We start from the raw sequence: 19523 nt of genomic DNA on the forward strand, positions 1-19523 counted from the left end.
TCTTCCTTGAACACTGGCGAATAAGAGATTGTGGTGTCAATATCAACGGAAGATGATCACTATAAGGACATACCAGCGAAGATGCTCAGGCACCATAAAAAAGAGTTAACCATGACTCTGTAGTAAGAATCATCTCCAGTTTCTCCTCCACCATAGTAGCAGTTCCCCTGGATCGTTCCCATGTAAACTGGTGGCCCTCAAAAGGAAAATCTTGCAGCTCGCAATCATACACTGCTTGTCTGAACCCCGAAATCAACCATTCAGGATGTGGCAGTCGTCCCCGCTTTTCGGCTTGATTAAGAAGGTCATTAAATTCGCTCATAATGACCCATGGCAAATCACTATGTGCAGCCAATGTGCGTAACAACTACCACGATTCTCTTCGTCTTTGCCTTTCGGGGAACCCATAAAAACCCGTGAACCTCTAGAGAGGTCTTCCAGCATCGAAAGACAAATTAACATCAATGTGATTATTCGAAAACCCTGTAACCTCCACTTCTATATCATTCATCCACAATAGTGCCAACCCACCTCTGTGCCCACTAGCTTCTACCACAAACATACTGTCGTACCCAATTTGCACACGCACCAACACCATTTTCCTCTTATCCAAAAACGTCTCCATTAGAAAAACCACTTTTGGCTTCTTAGCGCGGACTAAATCCACCAGAACACGAACTGCCGTCGGGTTGCCAAGCCCGCGACAATTCCAGGATAGCAGACTCATAATCCTAGGCGACTTGCATGGCAAGACTCGCCTCCAAAACGTTTTTTTGAACCCCTATCCTCACAGTCCATAACAGTGGCCTCAGTATCCCGGACGGAAACCCCTTCATCAATGCTTTTCCGCTTATGCTCTCCCACCACTACCGTCAGAACATCATCATGTGAAGCAGAAGTGTAGGGGACAACCGCCACATTGTCAGTAATCATTGACATACACTCTTTACCCTTCTCACCGGTTTCTACGTTGACACTCACGGCTGCTTCCATTGTTTGTGATCTCCAACTTTCACGCTCAACATCAAACTGTGGTGCAACCCACCTTCGACCAGATGAGGACATTGTGCGCCTAGAACCGGCTCGCATCCACGCCCCATAGGGTTTCTCTGCATTCCGATCATAACCGTTTATAAACTTTGGGCAATAACGGTCGCCATGTCCAATCACCCCACACAAGAAGCAGAAAGTGGGTAGACGTTCGTACCGAAAATCAATGAACGCCCAAGTGCCGTTGTCCATCTTAAACTTCATCTGTTTCTTCAAGGGTTTCATTATATCAATCACCACACGGACTCGATAAAACAACCGCATAGATCCATCCCAATTCTTCTCATTAGTGTGTACTAGCGTACCCAGAAACGAACCAATCGCTGAAACCACCATCTCAGACCTAAGATCACTTGGGAGGGAGTGAATCTGCACCCAAAACTCAGCCTTAGTAAGCGGCCCCAGTTCTGGATCACCACCCGGCTGTAACCTTTGCATAACTAGTAGGCACTACTCAAACGTCCATGGGCCATCGGCGAGCACCCGGTCAATATCGGTTGCATGATAAAACCGAACCAAGAACCTATGTGGTTGTAGTTGTTGCGTAGTGACACCAAAAGTAGGGCGCCAAATCGCAGCCATCGTCTCCTAGAAGAAAGTGAAGCGAATCTGTTTCTCTGACACTATCCGGCACACCGCATAGTAAAACCCTCCTTCTTTAGATTGTTCAATCGGGACATTAGGTATTTGCATGGAGGTTTCTTCATCATCGACGCCTGCTAACGTTAAGTTCGCACACATATTTGCAATGTCTGAAGTCGACATCGTTGAGCCAAGACACGACCACCAAGCATGACGGCAACCAAAACGGGGAAAACCCTAGAAAACTCGCGAAGGAGGCGAGAGAAAAACTATATTATAAAATTAGTTATAATTCATTTTCTATTTTTTTTTAAAGGAGGAGACGTCCAAAAGGAAAGAAACAAAAATTGGGAAGAAGAAATTTGAAAAATAAAATGAAAGAGGAAAGAAAACCCTTGAATATCCTAGTAAAAAAAAGTAAATAGATAGATAGATAAATAAATAAAATGACGGAGGGGCCGACATTTATTACTCTCAACTAACTCTACTACCTTGTAGCTTGGGGGTAGGGATGCTGGTGATGGGATAAATCACAATTTACTGTTATTATTATTCCTTAGATGACTCCGCTACACCCGCAACTCAAGAGTATCGGGGCTTGTAATGGGATAATTGGATAAGTTACCAGACACGACCCGAATGCAAGAAAAGAGAACACAAATATAAAAGCGATCAAATGTAACGGTCGCATACTTATTACAGAGCAATAGTTATGAAGATCACAAACACTTATTAAGAAGACCGTTGCAGTTATTATATAGGGCTCGTTGTACTGATCATATATTATAGCCGTTATACTTATAACTACTTTCTCAACCTACTAAAGCACAAAGAGTCAATACCACTTATTAAAACACAAAGAGTCAATACCACTTATTAAGAATACCGTTGCAGTTATTATAGCCGTTATAGCCGTTGCACTTATAACTACTTGAACTCACAACCTTTCCTATGAGAGTACAACTTGATGCCACTAGTGGTTTTGGCATAGCAATTGCACTTATATTAGTATAAATACTAGAATACTGCGACAGGCAAGTGACACGTTCAATCTTGTACTCAAACTCTTAACAATATAAGTACTACTTGTTTACTTCTTTCTATAAAGATATTCTGGTAACTTTATTATCGTTAATATCTAGAAAAAAAATTAATTTAGTCTACATGACTTAAAAAGTAATTTATATTTTTTAAAAAAATATTTTTAATTATCTCTTATTATCATCAATCATCATCATTCTTTATCATATAAAATAACATCTACATGAAATTGTACACCTACTTACCGACTCAATACTCGGGCCCAATCGGTAGTGTTGGGCGGATGTGGATGGTCTTTTGATGTGCCAAGTTTGGTATACTACACATGTTCTAACTGAACATTTAGTATAAATGCAATGCACGGACATATTAGTAGTATCTTGTATGGGATGCATAATGCGTGTACAATTTGTGTACCCATTGTTGCCTTGTTGGAAGTCGATGGATAATACGAGATCACACAGGAAAAAAGAAGATGGGTTTCATTTTTGAACATGGAGAATGTTTAGTAAGGGTGTGTTTGGTTCATGGGTACGATTTATATATTAGGAATGATAGTCAAAATCATAGTTAGTGTTTGGTTACAATATTTTAAAACACAACTATGGGGCAATTAAAAATCCCATTCTCTAATTAAAAAGGGGTATCATTCCATCTTATAAGTAATTTAGTTTTTAAGTTTGGATTAATACTTTTAGATTTTTGTTTTGATTTTTTTTGTTCATATTGATGCTTTGAATGTCATTATATTAGGATCAATCGTCTTGATTTTTGGTTTTGGTATTTTTAAAACATTTATTCTCATTATAGGGTCATACACAACCAAACATCAATATTGGTAATCATTCCAATTTCATCCTACTATCAAACATGCAAAATACTTTCACCAAAACACATTATCATTATGATAAGCTCCCAAGATGACTATATATTTAGATATAAATAGGGATAGTTTTATAGCATTTCAGTATCCTTATGTGACCAATTTACGATATTTTGTGCTTTAATTAGATAACCACGAGCAAAGCTATCTTTGGTCTACTTTTAAGACATTTTACAGGTTCCGAGAGCCATTCGACACGAGAGATGGACAAAACGAGCAAACCGAGCAGGACAGAAGTCCCGGGGGCCTAGGATGCTTCATCCACGTGTGAAGGCCGTGTGGACGAATTCCAGTATCCATCCATGAGGCCATCCAAGCGTGGATGAACTCGTGGACGAGACAATGCGGAAGAAATCATTTTAGGACAATTTTGGGGAGACTATTTAAGAGAGCTTGATAGGATTTTTCAGAGGAGTTTCTTTTTAGAAATATGATTTTCATTTTTTAGGTTTAGTTTTACATTTCCATTGTGTATGAAGAAATGAAGATCAAAAGCTTGGATTGAAGATTACATTTCATTTCTACTAGGTGATTTCCATTTGAATCTTATTTCTATTTACATGTCTTGTTCTTAGATTGAATTAGTTTATGATCTTGAATCTATGATTATGCTTAGCTAATTGAAGTAGAAAGTAAAGCTAATATTAATTTAAATTGATCAATCAGTTGAATCATGTTTTATAAATGAGAATTGTGCTATTTTGTCTTTACTAAAGGTAGGTGTAACACTCTGTTGGTCAATTTGCACAGTTGAATATGCAACTGCCACTACAAAACAAAAAAAAACAAAAAAAAAACAAAAGAAAAAAAACAAAAAAACGTGAAAATAGCGATGGAAAAATCGGTCGCTAAAAATGAAAAAATCCGTTGCTATTCACTTTAGTGATGTCCGTCACTAAAGTGTTGCGACGAATTCTAATTCTATAGCTAGATTTAGCAACATCTACTCATTTTGCAACCATCCTTACATTACCATCTACAATTGTATTAGTTTCCTAGTCAAGATTTATATATTTTTATTTTTTTAATGAAAAAGATGTTGAGATTGTGCTTATTATTGACATTAACGAATATATTTGTCTACAACTGCATAAGTAATTTACCTAGTCAAGATCTAGATTTCTATCTTCTTATATTTTTATTATTTTAAATAAAGATGTTAAGATTGTGTTTATTATTGACATTAACAAATATATTTGTTACTTTCTGGACAAAAATGTGGTTTATGTAGTGTACTGTGCCCGCAATAACTATGTTGCGAGTGATTGGTGAGAATCAAGAGCAACAATGCAAAGATCCTTTGAAGGTTTCAAATGGCCAGGTAACAAAATCACAGTAAAAAAGGATTAAAGAAGCCTTTAATACTTTCATTCAAGTTAATTGAAGTTCAACACCTTTCTATGAAAAAGGGGATCAACTAATTAAGGAAATTAATTTTGTTCAATTGCTTTCAAATTATGCCTTTTGAATAGAGCTACTAGCTTAAGAGGTATAAATAGCTATTGGCTGAGGAGTAAGCACATGATTTGTTGAAGAGTTTGAATGAAATTTTCCTTTTCCTAGCATGAGAAGTGCTTAAAATTATATGTTGCTTAAAATTGTATGTTGTTTGATGTGAAATGTTCAATCTAAAGTTAGGATCCGTTTGAAAACTCAAAAAATGATTATTTTTCTTACTTTTCCATATTTGATTATTCAAAGAAAATAAAAATATATATATATTCATTATGACTAACGATTCATTATTTTCTCATTTCTCTCATCTCTCTTCAAGTTAGTTTCTGAATTATTATTACCACCACCACTATCCTATCATCATAACCACCGTTGCCACCACTACCACTACCACTGCCACCACCGCAACCACAACCACCACCACACCACAACCACCACCATCACCATCACACCACCACACCACCACCACCACAACCACCACTTATTATTATTATTATTATTATTATTATTATTAGATGAATAATATGTTCATTTTCATGAAAATGAACCAAACAAAAAATATATACAATTTTTTAACTTTCTACTAAACGGAAAGAAATAGTTTCCTAACCTCTAACCAAACACCAAAAAATTAAAATATTTTTTAAAAAATGAGTCATTTTCTAAACATTATTTTCTGAAAACATTTTGTAAATTTTCAAACGAGTTAATTCCAGCAATGGTCCTCCGACTATGTTGATTTTCCAAAATTAGTCCCCGAGTTTTAATTTGGACAATTTAAGTCCCTTGACTTTCAAATTCTTTCCAATGTTGGTCCTTTCGTCAAATTTTGGTTAAGTTGAGGTCAAATGAAGGGGTAAAATTGTCTTTTCACCTGTTTAGTGTATTATTATTTGTATTTGTTCTGTCCTATACGCTATATATATGAATATAATCTCATTATATGGTTTAGATTGAGACTTCGGCTGAGATTATATTCATATATACAACGTATAGGACATGAAAAATACGAGTAATAATACACTAAACATGTGAACGGACAATTTTACCCCTTCATTTGACTTCAATTTAACCAAAATTTGACGAAAGGACCAATGTTGGAAAGAATTTGAAAGTCAAGGGACTTAAATTGTCCAAATTAAAAGTCGGGGACTAATTTTAAAAAATCAACATAGTCGGAGAACCATTGGTGGAATTAACTCATTTTCAAACCCTAATCTTGTTACTTATATTTATCCCTATATCACTTATGGTACCCTTTGGAGGATAGTAGAATGTAGCAAGCACTATTTTCACCTCCTCTGTCAAAACAACGTGTTGAACATGCATCACACCACATTCCCTCTTTGGTATAGGCTGTTTAGCACAACTTTTATCTCTTCAGTGGAAGCAATCTGTAATTTATCTTCTTGATCAATCCCTTACATCATTTTTACAACATAATTGCAGGGAAAAAAAAAGGGAAAAATATTCTTCTGAAGAATTATTGAGCGGCATGATTGATGGAGTTCAATAGCTATGATTTCCCCCATCATAGTCAAGAGCACCTGGAATTGTACACTTTGGATTGATATGTTCTAAAATGCCAACCAATATAATAATGATGTTTGGTAGTAAGGCTATCCTTGTCCCTCCAAATCTCTTACATTTTTTAAAATGAGTCTCACTTTCACATCATCAAATTTACAAATTAACATTTTTTATTCTACATCCTTGCAAATCTCTCTCACTTACAAAAATGGGTCTTACTTTCCTATTATATTATAAAGAGTTAATTCCAAAAATGGTCATTTGACTATTGACTTTTACCAATTTTTGTCCTCGACTTTTAATTTTATCAAAGTTGGTCCCTTAACAATTGATTTTGTACCAATTTTGGTCCTCAACTTTTAATTTTACCAAAGTTGGTCCCTTAACTATTGATTTTGTACCAATTTTGGTCCTTCTGTTAAATAAATGTTAAATAGGTGTTAAAATTGAGGGTAAAAATGTCAAATCAAATATTTTAACCTTTCTTCTTCACTTTGTTTCCCCTCCTCCATCGCAAGATTATATAGGGAACAATGTGAGTCAATATATTTATTTTTATATTTTATGTTAAATTGTTTCAAGTAATTAAATTTTTTTTTCTGTATTTTTTTTTTGTTTTTGTTTTTGTTTACTGCAATGTAATATATATACACTGTAGTAATTTTTTTTTTTTTGTAAATTCTCTAACTGGATGTGGAGTGTTATTGTATATTTTATTGTTGTATTAGGTGTTTTTTTTATTATTATTTAATAGCAAAAATAGTAGAAAAGGGCACCACTAGGAGGGGAAACAAAGTAAAGAAGAAAGGTTAAAATATTTGATTTGACATTTTTGCCCTCAATTTTAACACCTATTTAACATTGATTTAACAGAAGGACCAAAATTGGTACAAAATCAATAGTTAAGGAACCAACATTGGTAAAATTAAAAGTCGAGGACCAAAATTGGTACAAAATCAATAGTTAAGGGACCAACTTTGGTAAAATTAAAAGTCGATGACCAAAATTGGTACAAAATCAATAGTTAAGGGACCAACTTTGGTAAAATTAAAAGTCGAGGACCAAAATTAGTACAAAATCAATAGTTAAGGGATCAACTTTGGTAAAATTCAAAGTCGAGGACAAAAATTGGCAAAAGTCAATAGTCGAAGGACCATTTTTGAATTTAACTCTATTATAAACATAATACTCCCTCTGTCTCATTTTACCTGTCATATTTACTATTCATTGGTCAAACCAACTCTACATTCGTTGCTTTTTTTCTTTAGTAATTTTTTATTATTTTAAAATTTAATTTTTTGTGTTTAATAGTACTTTTAATGTAGTTCCTAAATATATAAATTTTATATATTAATGCTAAACTTAATAATATGAAAATTTGGATAAAAAATTACTTCAGTCAAGCCTCGTTAAGCGAACCAGACAATCATTTTGAGACGAAGATAGTACTAAATTAATAGTGACAGAAATAATCAAAATTAAAAAGGAAAGAAAAGGTGGGTTGGCAGCAGAAAATGTGCATCATGACAAATTAGCAAATTCTCTCTCTTATTGCTAATTTAGCCAATTCTCTCTCCTTGTCAATACACGTCATCTTAAAATAAAATAAAAAAATATTTCTCTCTCTTGCCATGTCACATTGCCAATGCTAAATTTGCAGGGATAATGACAGCCTAAGGAGTTAGTGAATTTGATTAATTCATAGCATTAGCTGATTGAAGAAAGATGTTTGGTAAATTAGTTGTTAGTTAATAACTGATTATATGCAAAATGACTTTCTCAAAAAGCTGTTTTGAATTTTAACATTTTGGAGCAATAAGTTGTCACAAATAGCTAATTAATCAAACAATTTATTGAATGTTTAACTAAGTCAAACAATTAATAATGATCAAATAAGCTAAAATTGACTGATAAACTAACTATATTATTGATAAACATCTTATCCTAGTTCTGATGAACCTGAATACCTGACAGCTGACAACAATGTATTATGAGAGCTTTAGAGGACAAATAATGTTGTTATTTGGTTAAGTATAAACACAAATGTAAGAACAATTACTTCAAACATTTACTAGTATGAATGTGCATTGCATATGAATACAAGAATAGAGGAACATTTACTTCGAAAACAATCAATCCTGAGCCCCCCTTTTCCAGATCCAATGCCAGAAGATCTTAACTTGTTTAGCTACTTAAAGCAATTTCTCGTAGTTTACTGCTCATCCTTTCCAGAATAATAATACCGGAAAACACAGGAGAAGTCTTTGGCCTCATAACCATCATTGCAGAGCTTTGCATATCTGGATGTGGGTAACCAAGAGCAAATTAGGAAATCCAATAACAATTTCTCCTCTCCTTGACAGTTTGTAACTGTCCGTGGCTATTAACCAAAGCTTATAAAACGAGATTAACATTCCTAAGAGGTTTGTGTGTGCTTTAGCTATACTAAAAACTTTAACAGAAGTTGTATTAGCAGAAAGGCTCAATGTTCAAAATACTTTAGAGAGTTGTAATAAAGTTAGAAAAGAAGACATACATCTCCTCTGCTTGTGATGTTAAAGGGCATCTTAGGTCTACATTTTTAGCTGATGTTTGAGCAAGCTTTAGGTCTTTAAGCTGAAAACAAATAGAAGATGCAATAATATACACTCGTGATCAATAAATTTACCAATGCCAGAATAAATACAAAAGAATAAAATACACTGGAATGGCGCTATATATGCTTCCCATGATAAATGCATGTTGCTCATTGCAAGAGCAAGACTTTATTTTTTATTAGGGAAAACGACACTTTTGGCCCCTGAATTGTTTCACTTTTGAAAATTTGGTCCTTGTAAGTTAATTTAAACAAATTTAGCTCCTTAACTGCCTATAATGTTGCACTTTTAGTCCCTATTGTTATATAATTGTCAAACTCCATTAACATGAGTTTAATTTTGTCATTTAGAATCAATTTTCATGGTTAAAAATGGCATTCACATGGAGAAAATGAGACTTTAACTATGAATGTTGATTCTAAATGACAAAAATAACCTCATAAAAGAGTTTGCTAATAGAGTTTGGTAATTATATAATACCAGGGACTGAAAGTGTAATATAATAGCCAATTAAAGGATTAAATCTGCTTAAATCAATTAATAGGGACCAAATTTCCAAAAGTGAAACAATTCAGGGGCTAAAAGTGTTGTTTTCCCTTTTTATTATTATTATTTTTTAAAAATATAATGGACTTTAATATATTAAATTTTAGATAACAAATGCATGGCAGATTTTTTGTTTATAACCTCTTCAGGTAAATAAGTAATTTCCATTCAGATGCTAATAGAATTGAAATCGATGAACCAGGATATTGTTGAAATCAAAACATATGAATGGAGGTTATCTGCGTCCTGAAGAACATATTGTACCACATACCATCAACTTGGACATGAAGCCTCCTTCATAATTCCTTGAAGATGGCACCCCATCCATTACACCAGGCACAGGATTATATGTGTCACTGTCATAGTGTCATTTGCATTCTCATAAATGAAAGAGACAAGGTCACAATCTATACCAATAAATAAATGGATAAAATGCACAAAAGCAAAAATCTAGACCATCCATTTGGCATTGAAAGATCATAGTCCATGCAGTCATAAGCAACATTTAAATGTCAAACTAAGCAGCCTAAGTATATTTCCCCTTCATGGGGTTTTGCCAGGACCACGTACAATCTCAAGAATTTTTCTGTTTGCAGCAAACTTTTTACCATTCAACACAAACTTTGTGCTTGTCTGCTTGAGACTTGAGCACAACAACTCTTGAAAGATATTTCATTCATTTTGTTAAAACAAGTGCTTTTTTTGCTTAGATTTTCTGTTTTGGTATGTTTTTAGTTATTTGCTTTAAATTTGAACTCTTGTTCACAAGATTATTAGAGATGAAGTTTACTATGAAGTTTTTATTTTTTATTTTTTATTTTTATTTTTATTTGAAGCTTGATTTCACCAGATATTTTGCTAATAATCTGGTATGGTATGGGTTGTTGGTGATCTCTATTGTAGCCTAAAAATACCTCTCTAATCAATGAGAACAAACATACCGGTTTTCTTCCTTTGAGTGTTATTTTTTCTACAATATTTCCAGTTTCGTTGGGCATAAACCATTATACCAATTCAAGAATAAGTAAATCTTTGAAACAGAATTTTCAGACTACGGAATAATTCATCAATTCAGGTTCTAGATGAAGAAATAATGCAAATCTTCTTTTACATTTACGGAGTATATTGTTCTGTGAACATGAACAATAAACATTAATTAAAATTTTCAATGTGTGCATTTATATATTCTTATTTATATTTCATAGTATGAAGGCAGGCAGTAAATGATAAATTCACAAGTTTTACCATTTTATTCTTGCAGTTTTTGCAGAGACAGAATATTAAGAATAGAAACTTGTATGTTTGTGTACACAAGTATCCATTGAAAATTCTTTAGACTAAAAATATATACAAATATAAAATTATTCTTTAAGAGGTAAAAGATTGCAATTAATACCTGCTCCAACAGCGAGCACTTGAAGAATTAAATACTTTTGTTAGAGTACTTGATGCAATCCCTTGTGACTGACCAAGGGCAAAGGCTTCTGATACCCCAAGCATACTTACAGCCATTGCCAAGTTGTTGCAAATTTTTGCTGTCTGACAAGTTTTAAAAGAAAATTATTTTAGCAATGAGAATATTTCTTTGACTGGTCATAAGTACACTGTGCACTGTTTCCATGTGATGTTTATTTGTTTAAGAAGATTTTACTCTAGTTAGTTTGAAAAGTTACAGTCCTTTATTATTGTTGCTTGCACCACAATGAAAATTTTCAATAGAGTTGCTTTAAAATATTAGGAAAAATACACAGTGAAGGAAAAGCAGTCTGTAAGTGTTTACTGTTAATTTTCACTATATATCTGCTATTTCTTTATCTCCCAAGCACATACAGATCTACATATGCATATTTCAGGTAGATCATTCGATAAATAAACCACTACAACAGAAATAAGTATTGGACTCTTAACACTTGATCGATTTGAATCTAACATAGACAAAGCATATCTGATATGTTTAGTAGCAATAGCTGCCATCGAGTTGAAAAAAATGAGAATTATGACACAATTCTTACTAGTTACCGCTCCAGGTTACTAATACATCATAGTTTGCGTCCAATAATGTCCTTTTCAAACCCCCAGTACCTCCCAACTACAAGCTCATAGAAACTGAGTAATGAGTTTCTAAATGGTCTGGGTCCCGATTCATAGAATAGTTTGATCATTGTACACTGACTGACTGACATTTGGATTTATGGGTGATGTTATACCAGTTAGTACGGTGGATCTATTTTTCTAGTTGGTCTTGTAGTACAAGTGCATCCACATACACTAGTTTTGCAGTTTCAGATGCCTACTAATAGAACTTTAGAGAAACACTGACATAGAATTTTAAATAGTAAACAAATTGATAAACATTTGAAAGGTCTAGACAAACATACTGAACCATTTCCCGATCCACCACAATAAATTGAGTTTTTGCCCATTGACAGAAACAAGGGATTTGCAGCTATGTAAGCTTCTTCTGAGCCACCAACCTGAATGCATGCCATATTTTGTTCATCAGTTCAAACAAAAAACAATTTAATTAAAAGAAAATTTCGCCAAAATGGAGCGATGATTACTAGCTTAGGTAACAGATATCATGTCAAATTCTATCATATTATCACATGATGCTAACTGGTGGTGGCACAGGGAAACCACCTGGGTGTCCAGGAAATGTGATGTCATACCAACCAACCATAAGCTTTTTCAACAATTTTATTTCATTGCACATGTGACCAGCAATGAGTGGGTTGAAAGAACTACCTTTCCTTTTGCTATGCACCTTATCAAAATTCAGAACTTGTATACTTCTTTCCATAGTTATTAGAGTTTATCTGTAACTCATGAAATTTTAAGTTAACATCACATTAACTTAGATTTCATGCTGAGATACACTGGCAATAAACCAATATTATTTAAGCAATTAGAAGAGGAGTTAAACCATTTTCCTGGCTTAATATGGTAAACCATCAGTGTTTCAAATGACAAAGAATTCATATTGGGGAAAACTTATTCACTAAAAACACTACAGCACAATTTCCAAAAAAAAAAAAAAAAAAAAAAAAAACTACAGCACACAGAATTCTTTGCTTCATTTATTCCAATCACTTAGAAGACAAATTTAGATACCATGAAAGTAAGACTTCCAGTCTCTGCTGCAAGAACACCACCAGACACAGGAGCATCCAGCATGGAAGGAGCCTCCTGGCCAACTATAAAGGAAAAGATCACTTTGCCAAATATTAAAATGCAATGGACACTGTCAATAAAAACTAGCATTAGTAAACATGTGGCAGTAAATTGATATTGGTGGCCATATTTTGGCGTGTAAAGTTTAAAGGCAAAACCTTGGAAATTTTGGAGGCAGAATAGACTTTTCCAGATAGCCAGACAAGGTGAGAAAATTTTGACTGTAAAGGAAACTATAACCTAGGTAACCCCAGCCCAGTATAAAAATATAAAATACTACCTTCTATAGTACTGTCAACTGATACATGAGAATTGAGAGCTTCTAATTGCATGGAGGACTTGGAGAATTCCAAGTTCCATATATAAATAAATAATAGCATATCGACAAAAACAAACTTAAAGTGATCAAGATGCATCACAACTCTGAGCCCATTTGATGGCATCAAGGGTATATGGCTATACTATTTGGATGGAGAACTAAAATTGAGATGAAAGATCTGTTAAAGCTTCTTAGGAATCTTAAGCGGAAGAGTTCAATCCAGTTACTATCAAACTTCATTTCCAAGTGCCATGCAAGAATGTAGGTTTTATACGGCATAACTTATTTCAAGAGTAAGGGAAGGATTACAGACAGCAATTATGGGTAAAATTAGGTAACACAAATCTAAGGTAATAAGAAGAAAACCAGAAGTAGATAGCTAAAAAGATATGAAAATTTCATGAACCAAAACGTAGAACAAATAACCAAGAAGGATAAGGGTAGCAAGCTGTAAAACAAGGAGCCTACAAAAAAGTAATAGTGTAGACAAATGAAACATAAAAGCATTATTCTTGTAGGTGAACCTTTCGTCTCTCTCAAAGAGCAGGCAGAGACAGCCCCAAAGACATTCCTTGATGTTTGTGGGTCAATTGTAGAAGAATCTATAAATAGCCATGGTCTAACTGAATTTCCACCCATTAGCAAACCATTTGGTCCAGTATAGACATCAAGTACCTAGCAAAGTGAATGTTAAATTGCCTGAATGGATCTAGAATGGCAATGAAAGAAAAATTAATACGTAATATACTAATATCTTAAAAATAGTAATTCCAGACATTTACCAGTTTGTCACAACAAATAGTAATAATAGCTGATAGAAATAGCAGTCTGATACTATTATATAACCAAGAGGACATGAAGAACTTTAGAAAGTATCCATCCTACTTTATGGAGGATTGGAGGGTGTCAAAGTGTCAAACAAGACAGCAAAAGCAAGGCCAGATATGCCTCTATAAATAACATTATTCATGCTTCCTTAGAACCAATTGATTACCAATGTTGTCAAAACTTGCAAATGGAATTGCTCAAAAAGATTTCCTCATCATGCCTCAAATGGACTCTCCACATTCCTATTTAATCTCCAGCTTAAAATAGAAACCAAATCTCAATGGTCAAGGGTCCAGCAATAAAACTAGAGGGCCTAATTTCAACTGACACAAGCCCATTGGGCCCAGCTCTGCATTACTCCAAGAGACAGAAATTCTAAAACAATCTAAGAATGAATCAGGTCAGTAGCTTTACTTCTCCATATCTTCCCCTCCAGAATTCTATCAGCACTAAATTCAGGTTCCATATTTCAAAGTGTTTCCCCTGGTCCAGAGCATGCAATATTTTGTTATCTTGTTGAAACTATTGGAAGTATGAGAGAGGGAGAAGGAGATTATAATAGTGATGCCACACAGAAGGCCTTGGCAGTAGGGCTAAGGAAAGGTTGTTGCTTATGTCTAATTCTCCCAAACACTGCCATGTAGAAGTCTCATAGTGATCCACCTTTTACATATCCAGGTGAACTGTGACTAATATAGTAAGATGATAAATAAAAATGGCACTAGAACTCACATGGTTTGATGATGGCAACATTGTAATTACAACATCACTGGCTTCTGCAATTTCAACAGGTGATCCTTTTGTGGGAATTCCTTTGTTAGAAAAACTCTTCATTACATCATGGTTGCTGAAAAAGTAAAAGAAAATGAATAAGCAGCCGCCCAAATTGGAATGGAAATGATACTTGGAAGTGAATAATAACACACAAGAAATATGAATGCATGAGTTTGAATCAGTATATTGTACAACATTTCTTCCAAAAATTGAAAGAAATAACCATCTCCATTCTCATTTGTTTCATTCCAACAGTGTGCTTTTACATTCCTCATATGCAAGTCACAATTGAGATCTCAACTTGGAACCAGCAGTCAATTAAAAAGGGCTTAAATCAAAGAAAGGAAGCACACAGAGAGTACTATATGGATATAGGGGAAAAAAGTTTAAAATTACATTACATGTCATGAACGGCAACATCGTATCCAGCCTTAATCAAATTATCAGCCATCCTTGATCCCATATTCCCTAGCCCTATAAATCCGATCTTCTGAAAAATAGTAAAATAAAAAGGCAAGAAATTCATAATTCAACCTCCATGAGAATTAATGTGCTTAAACTTATAGCCTTTTTTTATACAAAACAAAATTTAAAAAAAAAAAAAAATCAAAAGGCAAGTCATTTCATTTTCACGATCGATGCCTCAAAATTTGAACATTGGACTTGCACTAATGATCAAAGAGCGTGACCTTGAGGAAAACATTGCCCTATATCAACCACTTTAAGCAATAAAGAAATAGACAGCCTCATATTTGAATTGCAATGGAGAAGAAAAGGAGCATACTTCAAAGAGATGAGAGGTGGGGCTGGATGAAGAAAAGCGGCGTGTAAGAGAGAAGCAGAATCGGCGGCAGCCGCACTTTTGTAGTTCCAGCAGCGATCTCAAACGTCGTACTCCGGCGGTGGCCATTGTTTCGTCGACGCAATTGCTTGAATTCTTGAAAGGGAAAATCCAGATAGAGATACTAGACGAAGATGGGCAGAGCAGTAGTAAACTCACTCCCAAACAATCACAACAGTGTCATGACTCATGACGATGGGAATTTTTGTCCTACTACACTTTTTTTTTTTGGTAAGTCCTACTCCGTACTACACTTATTTATTTATACGCGATGTTTATCATTAAGTTGCGTTTGACTGCTTTGACCCTTGATCCTTATCTAAAATCTAAAGACATAATAAATGTGAATGAAGGTTATATCCTTCATTTATGTCCGTTTTTTTTGTTAAATTTTTTTTGTACATTATGCTATAAAAGTTGTACTACATAATATTTTGAACAAATATACCCCTACCGTTATAATTTCTGTTATGTTTTTCACTATTGTTACTATGCACATGCATCCACCATATATTTTCTTATCTTCTTCAATAATAATAATAAATATACACATTAAATATTAGAGTTATATGTTAGTTATTTTTTAAAATATAAATATTCAATTTATAAAAATATTTTACATTATTATTATTATTATTATTATTATTATTTACTATATTAAAATTTAAAATTTTAATATAAAATACTAATATTGGGCACATATTTTTTGCGCATCGCGCATAAGAAAAACTAGTCTTTCTCATAAGTCACAAAGGTGCATTGAAAATAATGGAGTTAATTCCCTTTTTTCTTCTTCTCCTGAAAGGTTGAATTTCCAACCCCAAGGGCCCCCACGTCCCGACCCGACAAAGCATCTAGGAGGATGTAAATCATGATAACTCAACTGAACCACAGATGCACTTTGTGACCAGTTGAGCTCCCATGCGGGCAACTCATAGGTTGCAGTTATTTTTAGTCTTCTTTATTAAAACATCATCATTTGGTCCTAGTATTATTGTGGTATGACTATTTTTTGTTCTCTATCAACAAAACAGTTTTAATGTTCTTAAATACAAAGCTATTTCGGTCTTCAATTATGAATTTTTTTTTAAAAAAAATTTAAACATAAAAATATAGCGGGGTCAACTTACTTTGTATAAAAATGATTGAAATACATTTGTATTTAACGACATTTCAATGATTTTGTTGATGGAGGATAAAAAATAGTCATGTCACAATAATACTAGGACTAAATGTGGATTCTCTGATAAAAAGAATTAAAAGTAGACTGCCATATATAAATCTAGGACAAAAAATGGAATTAACTCAAAATAATGTGTATACTTTAGGCAACACCAATAATGTTCACCAAGTTATTAACTTGAAAATCATAAGATTGCAATTTTTGTGCTTAAATGAAACTACAATGAATATAAAATGAAACTGAATATGTTATACAAACAGAATTAAGTACAGGGAACGGGTGTCGTTTCTTTTCATTAAAAGAAACGACACTATTTTGGACCATGGTCCAAAGTATAATGTGCTATCAAACATTGAACAATCATTCTTAAACGACAAATTTTTCTATGTGGACCATGCACATAATAAAAGGTATATTTTTAATATATTAAGGTGTGTTTGGTTCACACATGGAAATCAGAATTGGAATATGTATCAAATACTTAGTAATAGTAATGAGTTTTGGTGAAAGTATTTTGCATGTTTAGTAGTAGGGTGGAATGAGAATAATTATTAAGGGGAAGCAACTGAGGAGGAAGGATGAAACCCTTATTTTATTAGGGAATGAATTTTGCAATTAAGGGGGGTAATAAAAATACATAGTAGTGTTCTAAAATCTATCAACCAAACAATAACAATGACTTTGATACCCATTTCTTGATCGCTAAACTTGTAAATCAAACACACCGTAAATGTATATTATTTATATATTGAATGTATATTATTTGATAGTATATATATAATATACATTCGATACTCAAATAATGTATTTTCAAATAATATAAATTCAATACACAAATAATGTACTTTTAATATATTAAAAACGTAACTTTTATTCATGGTCCATGGAATAATGGTTGTCCCTAACCTAAGCCGATCAAACACAAAGTACCATCTCTCTTCCACCATATCTTCTGCTTGCCTATTGGTCAAGTGTGCATCTTCTCATTCTGAAATGGTTTGCTGGGGCTGGTGGTAGTAGTGAAACCACTTGCTCGGTGTCTCTTGCTTGATTCTCCCTTTCCATAATGTTCGGCCACTAACCTTGCTAAAGTGTCGATGATTGTTAGCATTTGGGGAGACATTGGTGCCAGTGGTAAGTCTAGCAACTCTCGTCCCATGTCACACTTTTTGCCTCCTCTACCTCGCAACCTCACTGAGTAACCTTCGTTCTTGCCACACATCTAGATAAAGGCCCTTGTGTTCTGGAACACACTATTAAGGAGTAGTATCTGTATATATTTTATTATATTTATTCTATTTGATTTGGTCTAGTCTGTTATAATTTCTCTCTTGTAGTTTTGGTCCAGAGTTGTTAGGATCTTCCCTATTTAAACCTTATATTGTATTGTGCTTCTCTTGTGATTAATATATTCTTTCCTTTCTAATATGGTATCAAGAGCCTTACTCTGACGATATTTTTTTCCCTTTTTCATTCGATCATATGGCTGTTTCAGCTACCATGACTATCATTCAACTATCTTCCCTGATCAATTTCCCAATTCGCCTAATTGATGTCAATTTTCTAGTTTGGCAACATCAAGTCCGATCAACGCTTAACGGTCTTGGTTTACTGGGGTACATTGATGGTACTATCAAAGAACTTGCCCAATTTACTGATGCTGCATTGACGGATGTGAACCCTAAACATGTGAAGTGGATGCACCAGGATCAAATTATTCTTGCAGCACTACTCGGTACTTGCATTGAGACAATCCAGCCCGTTATCTCCACAGCCACGACAGTCGCGGACGCTTGGGCTCGCCTCGTGTCAAGTTATGCCAGCTCGTCTAGAAGACGTGTAATATCTCCTAAAACAAAACTAGCCAAAAATCCCAAATTTCCTAGGTTAGTGTCTGAATTTCTACAAGACATGAATTCTGTTGCCGATGAACTCGCGTTAGCGCAACATCCGATTTCCAATGAGGATCTTATAGTCCATACGTTCTCCCAATTAGGTGATGAATTACATCCCATCGTTATTGTAGTCAGTGTTCGTGAAACTATTGTCACCTACGCTCAACTTCAGACAATCCTCACGGAATATGATTGCACGGTGAAACAATCTACAGATCAACCCACATTTGCCGTACGGTAGTTCCTTAAGGAGTTCTCGACCAACAAGTCTGGGGCAGGCACCTCGTGTGAACAAGCTTCTAACTCGAACTCCCGTAGGGGCCGTGGATGTGCATATCGTCGTGGGAACAACACTAGCAATCGTCAAGGTAGATATTGTAACTTCTGCGATTTCCCAGGACATGATACTAAATTTTGTAGGAAGTTGGCACAATTTCTGCGTGACAACAACTGTCAGTCTATTAACTTGCAAAGTACAACCGGTGGCCAACTCAGTTACCTCGCCTCCGATGACCTCGCCTCAATGGATGTTTGGCAGCGGGGCCTCTCATCAAACATCACCCGGCACATCTACGTTGCATGGATTTACCGATTATGGGGGCCCTAATGAGATTAACTTGGTGATGGTAAGATTTTCCCTATTACTCATATTGGCCATACCATTCTTCCCACCTCCACTCGTTCCTTGAACCTTAATAATGTCTTATGTGTTCCAAAGTTACACACTAATATGGTTTCTGTGTCCAAGTTGTGCAAGTCTAATAAGGTATCTATTGAATTCTTTCCATCCTCTGTTTTGGTGAAGGATCTTGTCACGGGGGCGCCACT

The 19523-nt window shown here is 34.4% G+C and overlaps 1 protein-coding gene across 4 annotated transcripts; it reads right to left on the bottom strand.

Moving 5' to 3' along the window:
* Nucleotides 1-8444: 8444 nt before the first annotated feature.
* On the bottom strand, nucleotides 8445-15835 carry LOC116031380 (probable 3-hydroxyisobutyrate dehydrogenase, mitochondrial). Of its 4 annotated transcripts, XM_031273565.1 has the most exons (10): nucleotides 15561-15835; nucleotides 15178-15266; nucleotides 14735-14849; nucleotides 13699-13849; nucleotides 12796-12878; nucleotides 12063-12158; nucleotides 11081-11223; nucleotides 9956-10040; nucleotides 9078-9157; nucleotides 8445-8841 (listed from the first exon to the last, which is right to left on the bottom strand). In XM_031273565.1, the coding sequence occupies exons 1-10, from the start codon at nucleotides 15684-15686 to the stop codon at nucleotides 8754-8756; spliced, it is 1056 nt and encodes a 351-aa protein (XP_031129425.1). In that variant the 5' UTR covers nucleotides 15687-15835; the 3' UTR covers nucleotides 8445-8753. The 4 variants fall into 4 exon arrangements, with proteins under 4 accessions (XP_031129425.1, XP_031129426.1, XP_031129427.1 ...); XM_031273566.1 differs by lacking the exon at nucleotides 9078-9157; XM_031273567.1 differs by lacking the exon at nucleotides 15178-15266 and having other exon boundaries at nucleotides 15561-15690.
* Between the last annotated feature and the right edge of the window lie 3688 nt (nucleotides 15836-19523).

The sequence above is a fragment of the Ipomoea triloba genome, chromosome 10 (genome assembly GCF_003576645.1).
Source record: "Ipomoea triloba cultivar NCNSP0323 chromosome 10, ASM357664v1".
Lineage (NCBI taxonomy): Eukaryota > Viridiplantae > Streptophyta > Magnoliopsida > Solanales > Convolvulaceae > Ipomoea > Ipomoea triloba.